Source organism: Oncorhynchus masou, chromosome 23 (genome assembly GCF_036934945.1).
Source record: "Oncorhynchus masou masou isolate Uvic2021 chromosome 23, UVic_Omas_1.1, whole genome shotgun sequence".
In the NCBI taxonomy this organism is placed as follows: domain Eukaryota; kingdom Metazoa; phylum Chordata; class Actinopteri; order Salmoniformes; family Salmonidae; genus Oncorhynchus; species Oncorhynchus masou.
This window is the reverse complement of record NC_088234.1, coordinates 22,544,523-22,563,637: the sequence shown is the minus strand read 5'-3', so window position 1 is coordinate 22,563,637 and position 19,115 is coordinate 22,544,523. Positions and strand designations below refer to the sequence as shown.

At 45.4% G+C, this 19,115-nt stretch overlaps 1 protein-coding gene across 3 annotated transcripts in view; it reads left to right on the top strand.

Annotated features, from left to right (window-relative positions):
• LOC135510599 (phospholipid-transporting ATPase ABCA1-like) overlaps nucleotides 1-19,115 on the top strand; it is a 246,065-nt gene that overhangs the window by 193,108 nt on the left and 33,842 nt on the right. For all 3 annotated transcript variants that reach the window (XM_064931639.1, XM_064931637.1, XM_064931638.1), the window contains exons 41-46: nucleotides 678-807; nucleotides 2,091-2,211; nucleotides 8,585-8,647; nucleotides 12,881-12,987; nucleotides 15,123-15,264; nucleotides 16,257-16,391. In XM_064931639.1, the coding sequence (XP_064787711.1) occupies nucleotides 678-807; nucleotides 2,091-2,211; nucleotides 8,585-8,647; nucleotides 12,881-12,987; nucleotides 15,123-15,264; nucleotides 16,257-16,391 (698 nt within the window). The remainder of the gene's footprint in view (nucleotides 1-677; nucleotides 808-2,090; nucleotides 2,212-8,584; nucleotides 8,648-12,880; nucleotides 12,988-15,122; nucleotides 15,265-16,256; nucleotides 16,392-19,115) is intronic.

Sequence of the window (19,115 nt, the reverse complement as noted above, 5' to 3'; positions counted from 1 at the left end):
CATCTTCTTCATACCGTCACATACCGCCTTTTGCAGTACACTTCTTATGTGTTGCTACATCATTACCAAATAGCAGCTTCTTTGTCCCTCAAGGGGGACTTACATTTGACCAATAACGCAACCGTAGCCCTTCGTTCTCGACACAAAATGTAGAAAACAAAAAGGGAATATGTACACAGGGGAGATTTAGAGGCAGAGAGGCACATGAATGGCGGGAGCAAAGACTTTATCTGGGGAATAGATGTGGCAGGAAATAGCCATTAGAGAATCATTTGCAGCGACAAACGTAATGAGGAAAGCAATCACAAGTTAAAAGTCTGGAGAGGGCCTATTTGCTGGAGAATGAGACTGAACACTTCGGTTTCTGTCCATCATCCCTCCAGCACAGAGAGGGAGAAATATGGAGGAGGGAGAGATAGTCAGTTGCTGTCAGCTTTAAACAAACATCTATATTAGTGAAAGGGCTCCCATTTAGAATAAAGTGCATTTGTTCAGATGTCTCCCACTGATTACGGTGGAAGGCAGTTCTGTGAGTGTCAGTCAGTGGTTCTGAGCCGCTGAGATTTAGACCATTACCATTGAGTTCCAGTGACACCCATCCGAGGTGATTATGATACATAGCAGTTACAAACATTATGTTTCTCTTGATGAAGAAGTGTGTTTTTTGTCTCTCCCAGGGGAAGACCGTTACCAGGACCCCCTCAGCTGGGACATGGTAGGGAAGAACCTCTGTGCCATGGCCATCCAGGGGGCAGTCATGTTCACCATCACTCTCCTTATCCAGTATAAGTTCTGCTGCAAACCCAGGCAAGAGTAGAATAATATTAACTTTGGTTCGTAATTATGTATCTCCATTAATACAATTGCATTTTATTGTGAAAATGTAAACAAATTCTCCCATTAGTGGAAAACATTTAGGATATACACTATAAATACAAAAGTATGTGGACAGCCCTTCAAGTAAATGGATTTGGCTATTTCATCCACACCCATTGTTGACAGGTGCATAAAATTGAGCACACAGTCATGCAATCTCCACAGACAAACATTGCCAGTAGAATGGCCTCACTGAAGAGTTGAGTGAATTTCAAAGTGGCACTGTCATAGGATGCCACCTTTTTAACAAGTCAGTTCGTCAAATGTCTGCCTTAACAGAGCTGTCCCAGTCAACTGTAAGTGATGTTATTGTGAAGTGGAAACATCTAGGAGCAACAGCGGCTCGGCCGCGAAGTGGTAGGCCACACAAGCTCACAAAACGGGACCGCCGAGTGCTGAAGCGTGGAGGGTGTAAAAATTGTCTGTCCTCGGTTGCAACACTCACTACCGAGTTCCAACCTGCCTCTGGCACAAGAACTGTTAGTCAGGAGCTTCATGAAATAGGTTTCCATGGCCGAGCAGCTGGACACAAGCCAAAGATCACCATGCGCAATGCCAGGAGTCGGCTGAAGCGTTGTAAAGCTCCCCGTCATTGGACTGGAGCAGTGGAAACGTATTCTGATGAAGTGTGATGAATCATGCTTCAACATCTGGCAGTCAGACGGACGAATCTGGGTTTGGTGGATGCCAGGAGAACGCTACCTGCCCCAATGCATAGTGCCAACTGTAAAGTTTGATGGAGGAGGAATAATGATCTGGGGCTGTTTTTCATGGTTCGGGCTAGGCCCCTTCTCCTGTGCACAAAACTAAGTCCATACAGATATAGTTTGTAGAGATTGGTGTGGAAGAACTAGACTGGCCTGCTCAGAGCCCTGACCTCAACCCCATCAAACACCTTTGAGCTGAATTGAAATGCCGACTACGAGCCAGGCCTAATTGCCCAACATAACTGCCTGACCTCACTAATGCTCTTGTGGCTGAATGGAAGCAATTCCTGGCAGCAATGTTCTAACATCTAGTGGAAAGCCTTCCCAGAAGAGTGGAGGCTGTTATAGTAGCAAAGGGGGGACCAACTCCATATTAATGCCCATGATTTTGAAATGAGATGACGTGTATTAACAGGTGGTCGTCATTTGGGATTTGTATTGTTGGCATTATGGGAATGTGGTGAGAATGTGTGGGTTAAGTGTTTTTGAATCCTTCTTTTTCACCAGACTGATTTCTGGAGAGTCATTCTCCAAGGAGGATGAAGATGTGGACGTGGCACGGGAACGTGCACGCATCCATAAAGGTGGCTCAGAGAAAGACCTGTTGAGAATCTGCGATCTTTCTAAGGTACAGTACCACCGCAACGACACGGTTATATTCATTAGTGCATACTGTAGCGAAACATTTCCCAATGGAAAACAGAAAGCGTTTTCTTATTGGACAAGATCAGGTAGTCCCTCTCAGTTTCAGCTTTTGTGCTTCTGTTTTATTCCTAGTGAATATGATCCAGGGGTCTCAATGCTCAAGGCTTAGGGTCTGTTCAGGACATAACATTACAAAAGAATCTAACAAATATGATTTTAAGTTTCAATGTCACATGAACAGTGAAAATGACTTTCATGCCAGCTGTAACCCCAACAATGCAGTAATCTATAACAATGTAATACTAAAAATAACATAAGGTAGAACAAAAAGACACAAGAAATAAAAATAAGAAATCAGAAGAACACAAGAAAGTAAGTATACTATATTTCCTGTTATGTAGTATATGACAGGTTTCTATGCTACATTTCTATCTGCAATATTCTGAAGTTCTGAACGTTTACCCCAGCTGTGTCTGTTGGTATCCTCCTCCCTTTCCTTTGATACTTGGGTGTCGTTAATCTGTCACAGTATGCTGCAGGCTGGCGAGGTGCAGCTGTAGTCACTCCACACTCCACGGACACATTGGGAGTGTGGGGAGAAGTGTGTGAAGGAAGGGGTATGGATTTTCTGTGAGGCAACACTGATGAGATCTCTCGCTCTCTCTCTCTCGCCGCTAAACCCAACAACTCTCGTCCCCCCTCCCTCAAAGGTTTTTCAGCAAGTGAGCATGCGAGTGCTGCACGGCATGCCGGGTAACGGAGGCCACTTAATCACGCCCAGATTAACACCCTGGCCGAGGCCAGATGTTCTTCTCTCGAGCTCGTGGCAGCAGGAAGCATCGCCGCGGCAAACAGCCCTTTTTCGACATCTGTCCAGACTTGACGTCTCTTCAAACCCTCCCTTGTCATCTCGCACCATCTCACCCACTCCATCTTTCCCCCTCTCAATCTCTCACGGACACACTCACTCTCACTCCGAGGTAATTAACGATCTAGCTTTGAAAAAAACAGGACTGGACTGGATGATGTATTGCCGCCCACAGCAGACAAAGTAACTTCATAAGGTCTCGTCTTGTTTCACATTCTGTAACCTGTGATAAGTTAGCTTAGAGCTACAGTTGAAGTCGGAAGTTTACATACACTTAGGTGGGAGTCATTAAAACTCATTTTTCAACCACTCCACAAATTTCTTGTTAACAAACTATAGTTTTGGTAAGTCAGGTAGGACATCTGCTTTCTGCATGACACAAGTCATTTTTCCAACAATTGTTTACAGACAGATTATTTCACTTATATCACTGTATCACAATTCTGGTGGGTCAGAAGTTATGTACAGTAAGTTGACTGTGCCTTTTTAAACAGCTTGGAAAATTCCAGAAAATAATGTCATGGCTTTAGAAGCTTCCGAATTAACATCATTTGAGTCAATTGGAGGTCTACCTGTGGATGTATTTCAAGGTCTACCTTCAAACGTAGTGCTTCTTTGCTTGACATCATGGGGAAATCAAAATAAATCAGCCAAGCCCAAAAGAATTGTAGACCTCCACAAGTCTGGTTCATCCTTGGGAGCAATTTGCAAACGCCTGAAGATACCACATTCATCTGTACAAATAATAGTACACAAGTATAAACACCATAGGACCACGCAGCCGTCATACTGCTCAGGAAGGAGAGATGAGCTTACTTTGGTGCGAAAAGTGCAAATTAATCCCAGAACAACAGCAAAGGACCTTTTGAAGAAGCTGGAGGAAACAGGTACAAAAGTATTTATATCCCCAGTAAATGAGTCCGAGATCGACATAACCTGAAAGGCCACTCAGCAAGGAAGAAGCCACTGCTCCAAACCCGCCATAAAAAATCCAGACAACTATTTGCAAATGCACATGGGGACAAAGATCATACTTTTTGGAGAAATGTCCTCTGGTCTGATGAAACAAAAATAGAACTGTTTGGCCATAATGACCATTGTTATGTTTGGAGGAAAAAGGGGGAGGCTTGCAAGCCGAAGAACTCCATCCCAACCGTGAAGCACGGGGGTGGCAGCATCATGTTGTGGGGGTGCTTTGCTGCAGGAGGGACTGGTGCACCTCACAAAATAAATGGCATCATGAGGCAAGAAAATTATGTGGATATATTGAAGCAACATCTCAAGACATGAGTCATGAAGTTAAAGCTTGATCACAAATGGGTCTTCCAAATGGATAATGACCCCATGCACACTTCCAAAGTTGTGGCAAAATGGCTTAAGGACAACAAAGTCAAGGTATTGGAGTGGCCATCACAAAGCCCTGACCTCAATCCTATAGATCATCTGTGGGCAGAACTGAAAAAGCGTGTGCGAACAAGGAGGCCTACAAACCTGACTCAGTTACACCAGCTGTGTCAGGAGGAATGGGCCAAAATTCACCCAACTTATTATGAGAAGCTTGTGTAAGGCTACCCGAAATGTTTCACTCTACTATTATTCTGACATTTCACATATTTAAAATAAAGTGGTGATCCTAACTGACCTTCTGACAGGGAATTTTTACTAGGATTAAATGTCAGGAATTGTGAAAAAAATTGAGGTTTTATGTATTTGGCTAAGGTGTATGTAAACTTTTGACTTCAACTGTATGTACAGAACGGTTCACCTTTATGACGTCCATTGTCAAACGGGAAGTGGTGAGCGTCACAACAGCAGAGTACCGCTGTACCTTCCTATCAAGTTTCAATTATAGACCCATCCGTTTTGTTGTCATGCATCTGTTTTTGGGTTCGCTATTGTAGTACTGACAGTGAGACTGAAACATGCGGAGAACAACACCAAACCACAAAGTTCTGCAAGGTGCCTCAACATATGTTTTGATTTATATTGGTTGGAAGATACAGAGAGTGCTCCCATCGCCTCCCACCACAACTGGTGCAATCCAGCCATAGAGGGCAGATAACGAATTGATCAATGAGTGCCCAACCTCAACCGCCGCACCGCCTTGGTCTCGCCATAAATCTGAGCATGTCTCTCAAGCGATTGACAGCCCATCAATCATCTGTCAGATGCCTCCTCCTCCTTCTCTTCCTTCTCTCAGGAAGAACCATTTACCTCCCAACAACAGCTGCGGCTGCCTCATGGGTTAGTTTAACCTCTGGGTTAGCTGTTACCGCGGCGGCGTAATCGATGGGGTCCGTTATGACAGCACGTCCGCCAGTTAGCACTAACACGCCCGTGCTGTTAACGTGACCTTCCAGTCACTCAGAAACTAGGAGAGAAACTTTCTTATGTGGCACTGCCTGTGACAGCTGTTTGATGTTATAGGAGTCATGTGAATACGGTATCCATATTAGGACCTGAGCTCAGTGCTTGGCAGATACATACTGTAAGACTAGCAGCGTTTGGATTTGACCTTTGATAGAATTACTTTTATTATTATTTCTGATGATTTATAAAGTATTTATGTGATCTGGCAGTGTTGTTTGTGTGCGAGAGGTGACCATTGTTCACACTGTTTACTGTGAAATTTCAATTACTGAAGGGTAACAGGATGTTAATACAACAACATTTCACAAATACATTCAAGTTGGTCAGATGGTTTCAGACCTCAAAAGTAGACTAATGTCGATGTTGTGGGACGTGATTTCATCTTGACATTAGAATAATTTAGAGGTCTGAAAGGGTCTGACATACTTTCATTTGAAAGTGTAATGACCCTTTAATATCATGTGTTTCACAAAAAAAGGTTAAGCACTAGTTTAGCCCTTTGTGTTGTGTCTCCCAGCCAGGCTTGTGACCCCAGCTGTTGGGAGTCAGAAAATACAGAAAATCCTTGCCCTCTCTAAACCGTGTGTGTGTGGTCCGTCGAGCAGCATCAGATTTTCTCAGCCATCTCATCTGATTAACTGGCCCCCCCTCGCTACCACCACGGCAGCTATTATGGATAGGAACATAGAATAGGAACTTTTACTACTTCCGCCCGTGTCTACTAGTGTTGTACCAGTGCTGTGGCACAGCACGCTAACCCCAAAGTAGCATGCAATCCAGGGGAGTAGCACTTCCAAGACCCCAGCAATAGTGCATGCCCCCAGGGCTTTTAAGCAAGCATGGTGCACAATTGACACGCTATCACAGCAATGAATAAGACATTGTTGTTTGTCAGCCTTGAACTTGCTCTGGGGGGGGGACTCTTGCTGTCGAGGTTGCATTGTCTGCATCTCAAATGGCACCCTATTCCACTATATAGTGCACTGCTTTTTTACCAGAGCCCTTGTCAAGTAGTGCACTATAAAGGGAATATGGTACCACTTGGAACACCTCCGTTGAAAGAGTGGTGAAGGGTTGGCTCCTAGAGTGCAGTTAAAGTTGATTCTTCATCATTTAGTTACAAACCAAGTGTTTCACTGCACCAAAAGGTTGTAACTTAATTTTTGCCCCATTGGCACTGCTCTGAATACACACGCAGACCAGGAAGAGAAAGACTTGCTGTAAGTAGGTGTTTCATGGCCCGATATTCACTCGATATTCAAGTACCTTCTTCCAAAGATGAATGGAATTGTAAAGATGTCTCGTAAATCCAGAGAGTCGGCTCACTTTTAACATACCCTGGCCTGCCCACAGTCATATACTCATTTTAACATAGCATTGACCCGGAAGTGAACATAAAACATGCATTTACTCCTCATGTCCATTGTACTACTAACTCATAGCACCTGCATTACATAGATAGGAAAGGTCTGGTCAGAGGAAAATCCAGAGACACATAGAGCTATAAATACTATAGATAGATCCTGTAGATATAAATACTGTAGATGGATAGACATAGATGGATGGGCAGACAGACAGGCTGGCTGGCAGACAGATAGACCAGCAGAGCATTTGACGTGCGTATGGTCCCCGACTTCTTTACAACCAGAGCAGACATCAATTATCGACCATAATGATGTCATTACAGTATGCCATTATGCCCCCGTGGGTCTCTTACCTAGGGTTGTATGATTCAGACCTGAGAAGAGGTAGACAGAAATACAAATGACACAGTTATCCTGGAATTCATCCCCCAAGGAGAGTAGAGCTGCGTCCGTCCTTCCTGTCGAGTGCTGAATGAGATCTCAATTGCCAGACCTGCCAAGAACCTTGTCAAGCTTCTGTTTTTTTTTTTCTAACATCGAAAAATACATCTAACTTCCCTTTGAAACCACTTCAAACTCGCTCTTCGTGGTCGGCCCGAGGTGGAAATGTTGCATGACATGCTAAGTGCTTCATTTTGTTGACAATTGCTCCGTTATTTGCACACTCCCGAACCCAATTTACTAGTCTAAGTGTCGGTTTGTTTACCACTACTCGCAACAGCAGCGTCGGTGATGCCGGACTCGAGAATTTTGACTTGGAGGAAGGTGAGTGAGTAGCCTGCTTGGGCTGCACCTCTGCGGCTGAGATTTGATATTTGCTCGGGAAGCAGAAGAAAAAACTGTTCAATTCAAACACAAAATGGAGAGTTAGTTTGCAGGATCGAAGCGGTGAAACCCAGACACATTCTAATCTGCAGTTTTTCTACAAGATCTAGGCGGGAGTCGGAATCCTACGGAGAATACCAAACTGTTGTACTCTCCGTGTAAACTGTCAATGGGTTACGGAGCCCAGTGGTAGGCTTACAGTACCATCAGGCCTCAGACTGGCCTCTGCTTCCCAAACACTAAGTCCACCCCTGACTGAGCCTCAGATGGCCCCATAGGCCCAAGTATGCAGTCTAATGTTCTTATTCCACGCCTTTATCCACTGTCTTATGTTATGTGCATTAAAGAGAAATTCCCCTTTTTTCAACATCAAATTCAGCATCTCCAGCACCACGTGAAAACCACGGCTTTCTATGTCTTGTAGCACAAACGATAGAAGATAAGTGTTTCCGATGACATCACCCGGAGACACTGATGACCTCATCTGGCGTGTGTCATGTGATTTTAACCAGCTATAAGCAGCCCCATGTCTCTTTGTTTTTGAAAGCGGTAATAGGCTACGATTGGGCTTTTTGTGGGGAGGGGCAGGGGTAATTATATTGTTCTGAATGGCAAACCAGCTTATTGCATTTGGGGCAGGCAAGAAAAAGTCAGATGGGCTGAAAGACATGATAGGTGGTGTACACGAAATACTAGTTGATGAAGGTTATTTTTATCTGAGGTATAATGAATATTAACAGTGTGTAGTGAGTAGCAGACTCCACCTGAGGCTAGGACTGCTTCCCTAATAACACCCTACTTATTCGTCCACTACTTGGGCTCTGGCCAAATGTACTGCACTGTATAGGGAATAGAATGCCATTGGGATCCGTGTCCCTCGCCTCGCCTCTTACCTCCCTCTGATTAATTATGCCGTCTGTTCCTTGCAGGTGTACTCGGGGAAGAAGATTCCTGCTGTGGACAGGGTGTGTGTGGGCGTTCCAGCCGCAGAGGTGAGCCAAACACACACTCGCACACACACACACACACACACACACAAATAAGTTGATACCAAGGGAAAAAAATCCCTGATCCATCTCATGCTCAATACTTTCTCTCCCGCTTTCTTTCACTTTCTCTCTCATTCTCTCGCTCTCATACACAAACACTCACATGCCAGAACGCTTTGATTTCAACAGGATCTCCGATGCTGACACGTACACGCGCGGAGGGGTGTGTTCTCCTCGCCCTGTTTACCCCAAACTGAATGTAAATGCCAGCGGAATATGACTGAATCTCATAGTTTGTTTCATGCATTATTTACACCCCAGCTTCCTCTTGCCACCACACTTTCACAGGACAGGGTTGGGAAACAAGAATGGATCTATAAACTCAATGGTTCATTGGGTAGGTTAGGTTGGGCAGGGTGGTTAGTGTGTGAGGTATGTTGGGTAGGTACTGTAGGTTAGGATGGGTAGGTGGGGTGGGTAGGTACTGTAGTTTAGGTTGGGTAAGTAGGGTATGCTAGGTTAGGTAGGATGGGTAGGTAGGTTCTGTAGGTTACTGTCAGTTGGGTAAGTAGGGTTTGCTAGGTTAGGTAGGGTAGACTGGGCAGGTGCTGTAGGTTGGGTAAGTAGGGTATGCTAGGTTAGGTTGGGTAGGGAAGGTAGGCATTGTAGGTTAATGTAGGTCGGCTAAGTTGGGTATTCTAGGTTAGGCAGGATAGGTTTGGTCGGTTAGGTTTGGTTCTATAAGTAGGGTAGGTTTGGTAGGGTGTGTAGGTAGGTACTGTAGGTTAATGTAGGTTGGGTAAGTAGGGTATGCTAGCTTGGGTGGGGTGGGTAGGTTAATGTAGGTTTGGTAAGTAGGGGATGCTAGGTCACGTAGTTAGTATGGGTAGGTACTCTAGGTTAATGTTGTGTAGGTAAGTAGACTATGGTAGGGTGGGTAGGTAGGTTCTGTAGGTTAATATAGGTTGGGGTAAGTAGGTTATGCTAGGTTTGGTAGGGTAGGGTGGGTAGATATTGTAGGTTAATGTAGGTTGGGTAAGTAGGGTATGGTAGGGTAGGATGAGTAGGTACTGTAGGTTAGGTTGGGTAAGTGGGGTATGCTAGGTTAGGTAGGGTAGGGTGGGTTAGGTAGGGTAGGGTGCATAGGTACTGTAGGTTAGGTTGGGTAAGTGGGGTATGCTAGGTTAGGCAGGGTAGGGTGGGTTAGGTAGAGTAGGGTGGGTAGATACTGTAGGTTAATGTAGGTTGGGTAAGTAGGGTGTGGTAGGGTAGGATGGGTAGGTACTGTAGGTTAGGTTGGGTAAGTGGGGTATGCTAGGTTAGGTAGGTACTGTTTGTTAGGTTGGGTATGTGGGGTATGGTAGGGTGGGTAGGTACTGTCGGTTAGGTTGGGTAAGTAGGGTATGCTAGGTTAGGTAGGGTAGGGTGGTGGGTAGGTACTGTGGTTTGGGAGGGTAGGTTAGGTTGGGTAGGTATGGTCGGTAGGGTGACTTGACCAGGAGATAGAAGAAGAGCTCTGTCAGAGAGAGAAGATAGCTCTGTCAGTGAAAAAAGAAGAAGAGAGCTCTGTCAGAGAGAGAAGAAGGAGGGGGCTCTGTCAGAGAGAGAAGAAGGGGGCTCTGTCAGAGAGAGAAGAAGAAGGGGCCTTTGTCAGAGAGAGAAGAAGAAGGGGCCTTTGTCAGAGAGAGAAGAAGAAGGAGGCTCTGTCAGAGAGAGAAGAAGGGGGCTCTGTCAGAGAGAGGAGAAGAAGAAGAGGGCTCTGTCAGAGAGAGAAGAAGGGGGCTCTGTCAGACAGAAGAAGAAAAGGGCTCTGTCCGAGAGAGAAGAAGGGGGCTCTGTCAGAGACAGAAGAAGAAAAGGGCTCTGTCCGAGAGAGAAGAAGGGGGCTCTGTCAGAGACAGAAGAAGAAAAGGGCTCTGTCCGAGAGAGAAGAAGGGGGCTCTGTCAGAGACAGAAGAAAAAAAAGGGCTCTGTCCGAGAGAGGAGAAGAAGAAGAGGGCTCTGTCAGAGAGAGAAAAAGAAGGGGGCTCTGTCAGAGAGAGAAAAAGAAGGGGGCTCTGTCAGAGAAGGAAAAGAAGAGGGCTCTGTCAGAGAAGGAAAAGAAGAGGGCTCTGTCAGAGAAGGAAAAGAAGGGGGCTCTGTCAGAGAGAGAAGAAGAGGGCTCTGTCAGAGAAGGAAAAGAAGAGGGCTCTGTCAGAGAGAGAAGAAGAGGGCTCTGTCAGAGAAGGAAAAGAAGGGGGCTCTGTCAGAGAAGGAAAAGAAGGGGGCTCTGTCAGAGAAGGAAAAGAAGAGGGCTCTGTCAGAGAGAGAAGAGGGCTCTGTCAGAGAAGGAAAAGAAGAGGGCTCTGTCAGAGAAGGAAAAGAAGAGGGCTCTGTCAGAGAGAGAAGAAGAGGGCTCTGTCAGAGAAGGAAAAGAAGGGGGCTCTGTCAGAGAGGAGAAGAAGAAGAGGGCTCTGTCAGAGAAGGAAAAGAAGAGGGCTCTGTCAGAGAAGGAAAAGAAGAGGGCTCTGTCAGAGAAGGAAAAGAAGAGGGCTCTGTCAGAGAAGGAAAAGAAGAGGGCTCTGTCAGAGAGAGAAGAAGAGGGCTCTGTCAGAGAAGGAAAAGAAGAGGGCTCTGTCAGAGAGAGAAGAAGAGGGCTCTGTCAGAGAAGGAAAAGAAGAGGGCTCTGTCAGAGAAGGAAAAGAAGAGGGCTCTGTCAGAGAAGGAAAAGAAGAGGGCTCTGTCAGAGAGAGAAGAAGAAGAGGGCTCTGTCAGAGAGAGAAGAGGGCTCTGTCAGAGAGAGAAGAGGGCTCTGTCAGAGAGAGAAGAGGGCTCTGTCAGAGAGAGAAGAGGGCTCTGTCAGAGAGAGATGGCGGATCTGTCAGAGAGAGAAGAGGGCTCTGTCAGAGAGAGAAGAGGGCTCTGTCAGAGAGAGAAGAGGGCTCTGTCAGAGAGAGAAGAGGGCTCTGTCAGAGAGAGAAGAGGGCTCTGTCAGAGAGAGAAGAGGGCTCTGTCAGTGAGAGAAGAGGGCTCTGTCAGAGAGAGAAGAGGGCTCTGTCAGAGAGAGATGGCGGCTCTGTCAGAGAGAGATGGCGGCTCTGTCAGAGAGAGAAGAGGGCTCTGTCAGAGAGAGAAGAGGGCTCTGTCAGAGAGAGATGGCGGCTCTGTCAGAGAGAGAAGAGGGCTCTGTCAGAGAGAGAAGAGGGCTCTGTCAGAGAGAGAAGAGGGCTCTGTCAGAGAGAGAAGAGGGCTCTGTCAGAGAGAGAAGAGGGCTCTGTCAGAGAGAGAAGAGGGCTCTGTCAGAGAGAGATGGCGGCTCTTTCAGAGAGAGAAGAGGGCTCTGTCAGAGAGAGAAGAGGGCTCTGTCAGAGAGAGAAGAGGGCTCTGTCAGAGAGAGAAGAGGGCTCTGTCAGAGAGAGAAGAGGGCTCTGTCAGAGAGAGAAGAGGGCTCTGTCAGAGAAGGAAAATAAGAAGAAGTCTATGTCAGAGAGAGAAGAAGAGGAAGAAGTGTTATGAGAAGTGGTTAGGGAAAGAAGGGGGAATGGTGTTCAGAATGCTCTGGTGTGTTTGTATGTGGGGGGGGGCTGTAGTGGGGGATTGAGGTGAGTGGTGTGTTTTGCATCTTAATGTGTTTGTGTGTGTGTGTCACGTGTGGACAGTTGAATGTATGAGTGGTATTTCTAATGTAAGACACTCAATGTTGACACTGAACGCCCATATGTAATTGTGTACATAAATTCCTGTCAATTTGTTTTGTTTCAATGTGTGGATAACTCAGATAATATTGACACAGTGATGCAAGCACTGCCTCTTACGACACACAGTTCCTACAGCACAAACAATACGATTATATTAAGTAAGTCAACAGGCTAGTACCAAAAGTGCTATTCCAATCATGTATGTTGAATGACTGAATCCATTTATTGGATCTGTCAGGAAATGATTCATACTACATTATCAACAACCAATACCTTTACCTCAATAAAGGGTTACGGTAGAGTAGAGCATCTTATTCTTTGAATCATCTTCGTCCAATGTTTTTTGTTACATAATGAGATGCTCCATTGGAAGTCTGGGATCTCTTCCTCCAATGTTCGTTGTTAATGAGAGCTCCACTCTCTGTGTGTGTGTGTGTGTGTGTGTGTGTGTGTGTGTGTGTGTGTGTGTGTGTGTGTGTGTGTGTGTGTGTGTGTGTGTGTGTGTGTGTGTGTGTGTGTGTGTGTGTGTGTGTGTGTGTGTGTGTGTGTGTGTTAATAGTGCTTTGGACTTCTGGGGATTAACGGGGCAGGAAAAACCACCACCTTCAAGATGCTGACGGGGGACATCTCCATCTCCGGAGGGGAGGCCTTCCTAAACGGATACAGGTGAGGAGGAGCCACTGGCTGATAGCTCACACACACACACACACACAAATTGAGCTCCGTACCACATCGTCGAGCGCCTTTTACATTTTTAACAATGCAGAGAGCTCCATATAGCTCCACATTGACATGATTGGTTGACGGGAGGTGGGGGCAGGAGGTCCTGTATAGACATGACTTCCTTCACATCAGCTCTGTGCTGTTCTGCCAAGTGCAATTAGCATGAAGGCCCGGACTTCTGCAGGGGCCGTATCACCGTAAATGCTCTACGGCCACTGCAGATGTCGGAATGACCATGCAGCGCATTTATGGGATAGAGCTACGGGAGTTTTGTTAACTTTCCTAGTTTCCATTGGCTGGCTCATTCCAAATGGCACCCTATTCCAATATAGTGCACTACTTTTGAACAGGACCCATAGGGCTCTCATCAAAATGAGTGCACTATGCAGTAAATAGGCTGCACTTTGGGACACAGTCCTACTCTTTCTCAGCAACTTTTGCTCTCACTCACTTTGGGTTTTGCTCTCTCCCTCTTCCTCTCGCTCCCTCTGGACGTCTCGACCTCTCTTGTACATTCTGTTTTCTCGTCCGTTTCAACTCCAGTCCTCTCATGTCCTTGTTCATTTTTTCAACGTGCTGTCTCGCACATTCCCCATTCTCTCTCTTCCACTCTCCATCTCCCACATATTTCATTCTGTTGCACACCCTCTCTCTTTCCCTCTCCCTCACTCCCACTCTTGTTTTCTGTCCCTCCTGCCACACACAAAGGCTCAGGGGCACACATACACTGTATACACACACAAACACACACACACACACCCAAATAAACAAAACAAATGCCTTGTACACTCAAAAAGGGGCGTGTTCTTTCATATTTAGAGAGAAAGAACATCTCCCTCTTCTCCGTATGAAGTAATCATCTCTATGGAAACGATGTAAGGCAATCGGTGGATGGATACTAGTTCACTGCGGTCTCCACTGGTTTGCGTCACCAGTTGTGTTGCCATAGTTATTTATTTATAAAAACGGATCATTTCCTTTGTGTTCAACAAAGAGATGGCGCAAAACACGCCAACGTTAATGTTGATTAATGTTGCCAGTGGTGATCTCTTGGACCTTCAGGGAAAGAAAAACAGAAGTACGACCACCCTCTGTTTTCGCCTCATTACGTTCCTGGTAGGATGAAAGAGTGACTCTTTAAGCAGTGTGGAACAACAAATAGAGGGAAAACCTCATTTTCTCTCCAAATAAAAGAGTTTGCGTTGAATCCCCAAATCTTACATTTGTTGATTGTCTGTTTCCACTCATAAAGCCCGCAGCAAATAACCTCCACCCCGTGAGCGATTACTTCCTACCGGCCCACTACAGAGCTTGGTACAGCATTTTTTCAGTCCCTCCCTCCTCCAACCGATATCCAAATTGTCATGCTCCTTCTATAGTTTTACATATTGTGTAAAGGCACATTAACGAAAACTCTTTTTAGACAGGATGCATTCTTTTGCAATATGCAAGTTTAGCTGCCCTTTTTCTTCTTCTTTGAGACTACAGATGACAAGCAACGATATGCCCCAAAGCGCTGTTCATTTTCCATTACATATATTGTTTGTCGAAAAAAGTCACCTGGGCCCAAGCATACATAATGCAAATTAAACTTCTGTGTTGTTCCTCATGTTTGGCTCCAGACAACGTGTGGAAAGTGGAGAGTTTTCTTAACCAAGTGGTGATATTTATTCTGGTAATGAATCGAAGTGTTCCGTGAGGGCCTTTTCTTTTCACGCAGCCTCTGTGAGATACACTATACAGAGCACTTGTCCTACACACTGTACGTCTTTGACCTCCAGAAAACCAAATTGATTTCCAAAATGTAAATGTAGTATAATGGTAATATTTTCTCTCTGAAAACGACAGTATTACCCAAGTGGTGACTTTTTGAAAAGGGGAATTATTTGAATCGGTGGATGTAAGACAGTACCTATTGTATAGGGATGATGGTGACGACACAGTTGGATCACTCATCTTCATTATCACGATCTTCATCATGAAAATGGTGTTATTGTTGATAATATCCATGATGTTGTCCAGTTATCCGAATCATTACCGTATGTGTCTGAGTATATGTTCCATGATGCTCCTCTCAGCATACGGACAGAGATGAGGGACGTTCACCAGAACATGGGCTACTGCCCGCAGTTTGACGCCCTCAACGACCTTCTCACCGGACGAGAGCACCTGGAGTTCTACGCCAGACTACGAGGCGTACCGGAGAAAGAAGTCCCCATGGTAACATTTCCCCTTGTCTGACCTGAATGATGTCATTTCCTGTCCTTGTACGACGTAACACAATTTGATTCCTAAGGTATACAGTTGTCATGATGACGGACGAGAACAAAGAACTTCATATACTTTCAGACATTTCTTCCCCCCCCCCCATACAATACCTGCACTTCCAACTGTAAAAGAAAGTGCAGACATAGACAGCACACTGCGCCTGGTCAAAGTGATGAATAACTTCTGAAGTCGAAGACCTATTATAATACATAAGGTTCTGGTTAGAGGAGCCGGCCACGGGTAATTCCTTTACATTATTCACCAGCGTGCCTAGCAGTGTGGCCGCCCCACCATGGGCCCCCAGTTTCTCCACAGCCCCCTCAGCAACAATAAGATCAAAAGAAAGTTGGCTGGTCAACTTGCCAGTGGCCTCAGCCTCAGGCCCAGACGCCCAGGCCTTTGATCTCACACTACTAGGCCAAGGGACTCAGTTTCTCTGGTCTCTGTTCCATTGGGTCTGCTGAGTTTTGCTTTGTGGTGGCCATTTTGGCTCCAGGGAGAGCCCTGGGGAGCTGGTGTCATTTCCACATCATTAGTCCACCAACATGTCAATATAGGGAGTAAATGAATGTCTGGATGGTTGGAATGAAAACATGCCCGCATACAATACATTTGGTTGGGGGTACCTGAGGATAGGGATTGGAGAATCGCTAGGGGGATGAATACTGGATAGGTTCCTGCTGGCTAGTACTATTTCTTAGCTTGTGATGTGGCCCAGAAACCCACAGTGCAGCATATCAGCCTTGAAAAAGGTCCTGTGGCGATGCCAACCATCATGCATGTATATGTCTCATGCCAGGGGAAAGGAAGAGAGGGATGGTGTGAGAGCAGAATGCCAGCACTAGCCAGCCCAAACCAAAGTGGATTGTTGTGCTACTGTCACAGAAATACAATTTTGTAATTATATATTTAAATGTTTTCTCGTGTTGTGTTTTCGTTATTAGGTGGCAGAGTGGGGCATCCAGAAGCTAGGCCTGGTCAAATACTCCAACAAGTCAGCCGGTACCTACAGTGGAGGGAACAAACGCAAGCTCTCCACCGCCATGGCTCTGATTGGCTGTCCTCCTGTGGTCTTCCTGGTATGATGACAGCCTTATTATTGCCTTATGACAATGTTATGAACACCTTTTTGAGATCATTGATGTAACACTATTGATATGGGTCTATGATAAACGCCAACTCGCTGTATTCACACTTTATTAAGATATTTTACAGATCACATCCGATATTATGGTTCAATTTATGTTGCTGAAGTTCTGTCCTGAGCAGTGATTACGCTTTCAGTGAGGGCAGAGAAATGTATTCAACATTTTCTTCATCTTTTTTTCGGGGTGCAAGAATATCACTTTTGATATAACTCCAAAATGCTTTAGCCAACTAACACTAGATTGGATTCCACTTTGGTTCCTTGTACAGTGAAGAGGAGAGAGAACCAATTAGAGGATGTATGCCTGCTTGACAACATAACAAATCCTGGATTCAACTTAGAAATTGTTAATGAATTTCCTTGGGGATTATAAGTCAATTACTAGTAGAGGGAAAAAAAGGGGTTGTATTTCAGTCGCATCGCCATCTGGTCACGTTTTAATTAATTTTTCAGAGTCCACCCAATCTCGTTTGGAAATTTAAAGCGTACGTAACGCTGTTTGCAGGAATTAAAGCCTTATACTGGGATTGGTTTGAACAGGGAGAGTCGGTGGCTATATGCTAGCTAAGCGTTTCTCACAGAAAGAAAATGGCATCTTAATCAAAGTGTGTTCCTTAATTAACTGACTTTGTAAAGCAGGCTGGCCATGGAGAGGGTTGAAAAAGTATTATAATGGCACAGCCTCATTAGGAGGGACCAACTTTGGGACCTGCCAAGTCACTTCAAAATCTTACTGATTCCATGAAAATACGATCACTAAAATATTGCACCCACACGCCTGATTAGGCAAATGTAATGTTTACTATTATACCACTAAAGTATTAAGTAATTCATCCATCCATCCATCCATCCTACCCACCCATTAATTAATTCATGAATTCAGCAAGACAGTCAGTCATGACATAGGAAATCTTTCAGATCCCTTGTAATGCTGTTTAATGTTATATGTGCAGTACCAGTCAAAAGTTTGGAAACACCTACTCATTCAAGGGTTTTTCTTTATTTGTATGATTTTCTACATTGTAGAATAATAGTGAAGACATCAAAACTATGAAAAATCAAATTTATTTATATAGCCCTTCTTACAACAGCTGATATCTCAAAGTGCTGTACAGAAACCCAGCCTAAAACCCCAAACAGCAAGCAATGCAGGTGTAGAAGCACGGTGGCTAGGAAAAACTCCCTAGAAAGGCCAAAACCTAGGAAGAAACCTAGAGAGGAACCAGGCTATGAGGGGTGGCCAGTCCTCTTCTGGCTGTGCCGGGTGGAGATTATAACAGAACATGGCCAAGATGTTCAAATGTTCATAAATGACCAGCATGGACAAATAATAATAGTCACAGTAGTTGTCGAGGGTGCAGCAAGTTAGCACCTCAGGAATAAATGTCAGTTGGCTTTTCATAGCCGATCATTAAGAGTGTCTCTACCACTCCTGCTGTCTCTAGAGAGTTGAAAACAGCATGTCTGGGACAGATAGCACGTCCGGTGAACAGGTCAGGGTTCCATAGCCGCAGGCAGAACAGTTGAAACTGGAGCAGCAGCACGGCCAGGTGGACTGGGGACAGCAAGGAGTCATCATGCTAGGTAGTCCTGAGGCATGGTCCTAGGGCTCTGGTCCTCCGAGAGAGAGAAAGAAAGAGAGAATTAGAGAGAGCATACTTAAATTCACACAGGACACCAGATAAGACAGAAGTACTCCAGATATAACAGACTGACCCTAGCCCCCCGACACATAAACTACTGCAGCATAAATACTGGAGGCTGAGACAGGAGGGGTCAGGAGACACTGTGGCCCCATCCGATGATACCCCCGGACAGGGCCAAACAGGCATGATATAACCCCACCCACTTTGCCAAAGTACAGCCCCCACACCACTGGAGGGATATCTTCAACCACCAACATACCATCCTGAGACAAGGCCGAGTATAGCCCACAAAGATCTCTGCCACGGCACAACCCAAGGGGGAGCGCCAACCCAGACAGGAAGATCACGTCAGTGACTCAACCCACTCAAGTGACGCACCCCTCCTAGGGACGGCATGGAAGAGCACCAGTAAGCCAGTGACTCAGCCCCTGTAATAGGGTTAGAGGCAGAGAATCCCAGTGGAGAGAGGGGAACCGGCCTGGCAGAGACAGCAAGGGCGGTTCGTTGCTCCAGAGCCTTTCCGTTCACCTTCACACTCCTGGGCCAGACAACACTCAAATATATGACCCATTGAAGAGACGAGTCTTCAGTAAAGACTTAAAGGTTGAGACCGAGTCTGCGTCTCTCACATGGGTAGGCAGACCATTCCATAAAAATGGAGCTCTATAGGAGCTGTTTGCTTAGAAATTCTAGGGACAATTAGGAGGCCTGCGTCTTGTGACCATAGCGTACGTGTAGGTATGTACGGCAGGACCAAATCGGAAAGCTAGGTAGGAGCAAGCCCATGTAATGCTTTGTTGATTAGCAGTAAAACCTTGAAATCAGCCCTTGCCTTAACATGAAGCCAGTGTAGGGAACCTAGCACTGGAGTAGTATGATCACATTTTTTGGTTCTAGTCAGGATTTAGCAAATAACACATATGGAATCATGTAGTAAACCAAAAAAGTGTTAAATAAATCAAATATATTTTATATTTTATATTCTTTGAGGTAGCCACCCTTTGCCTGGA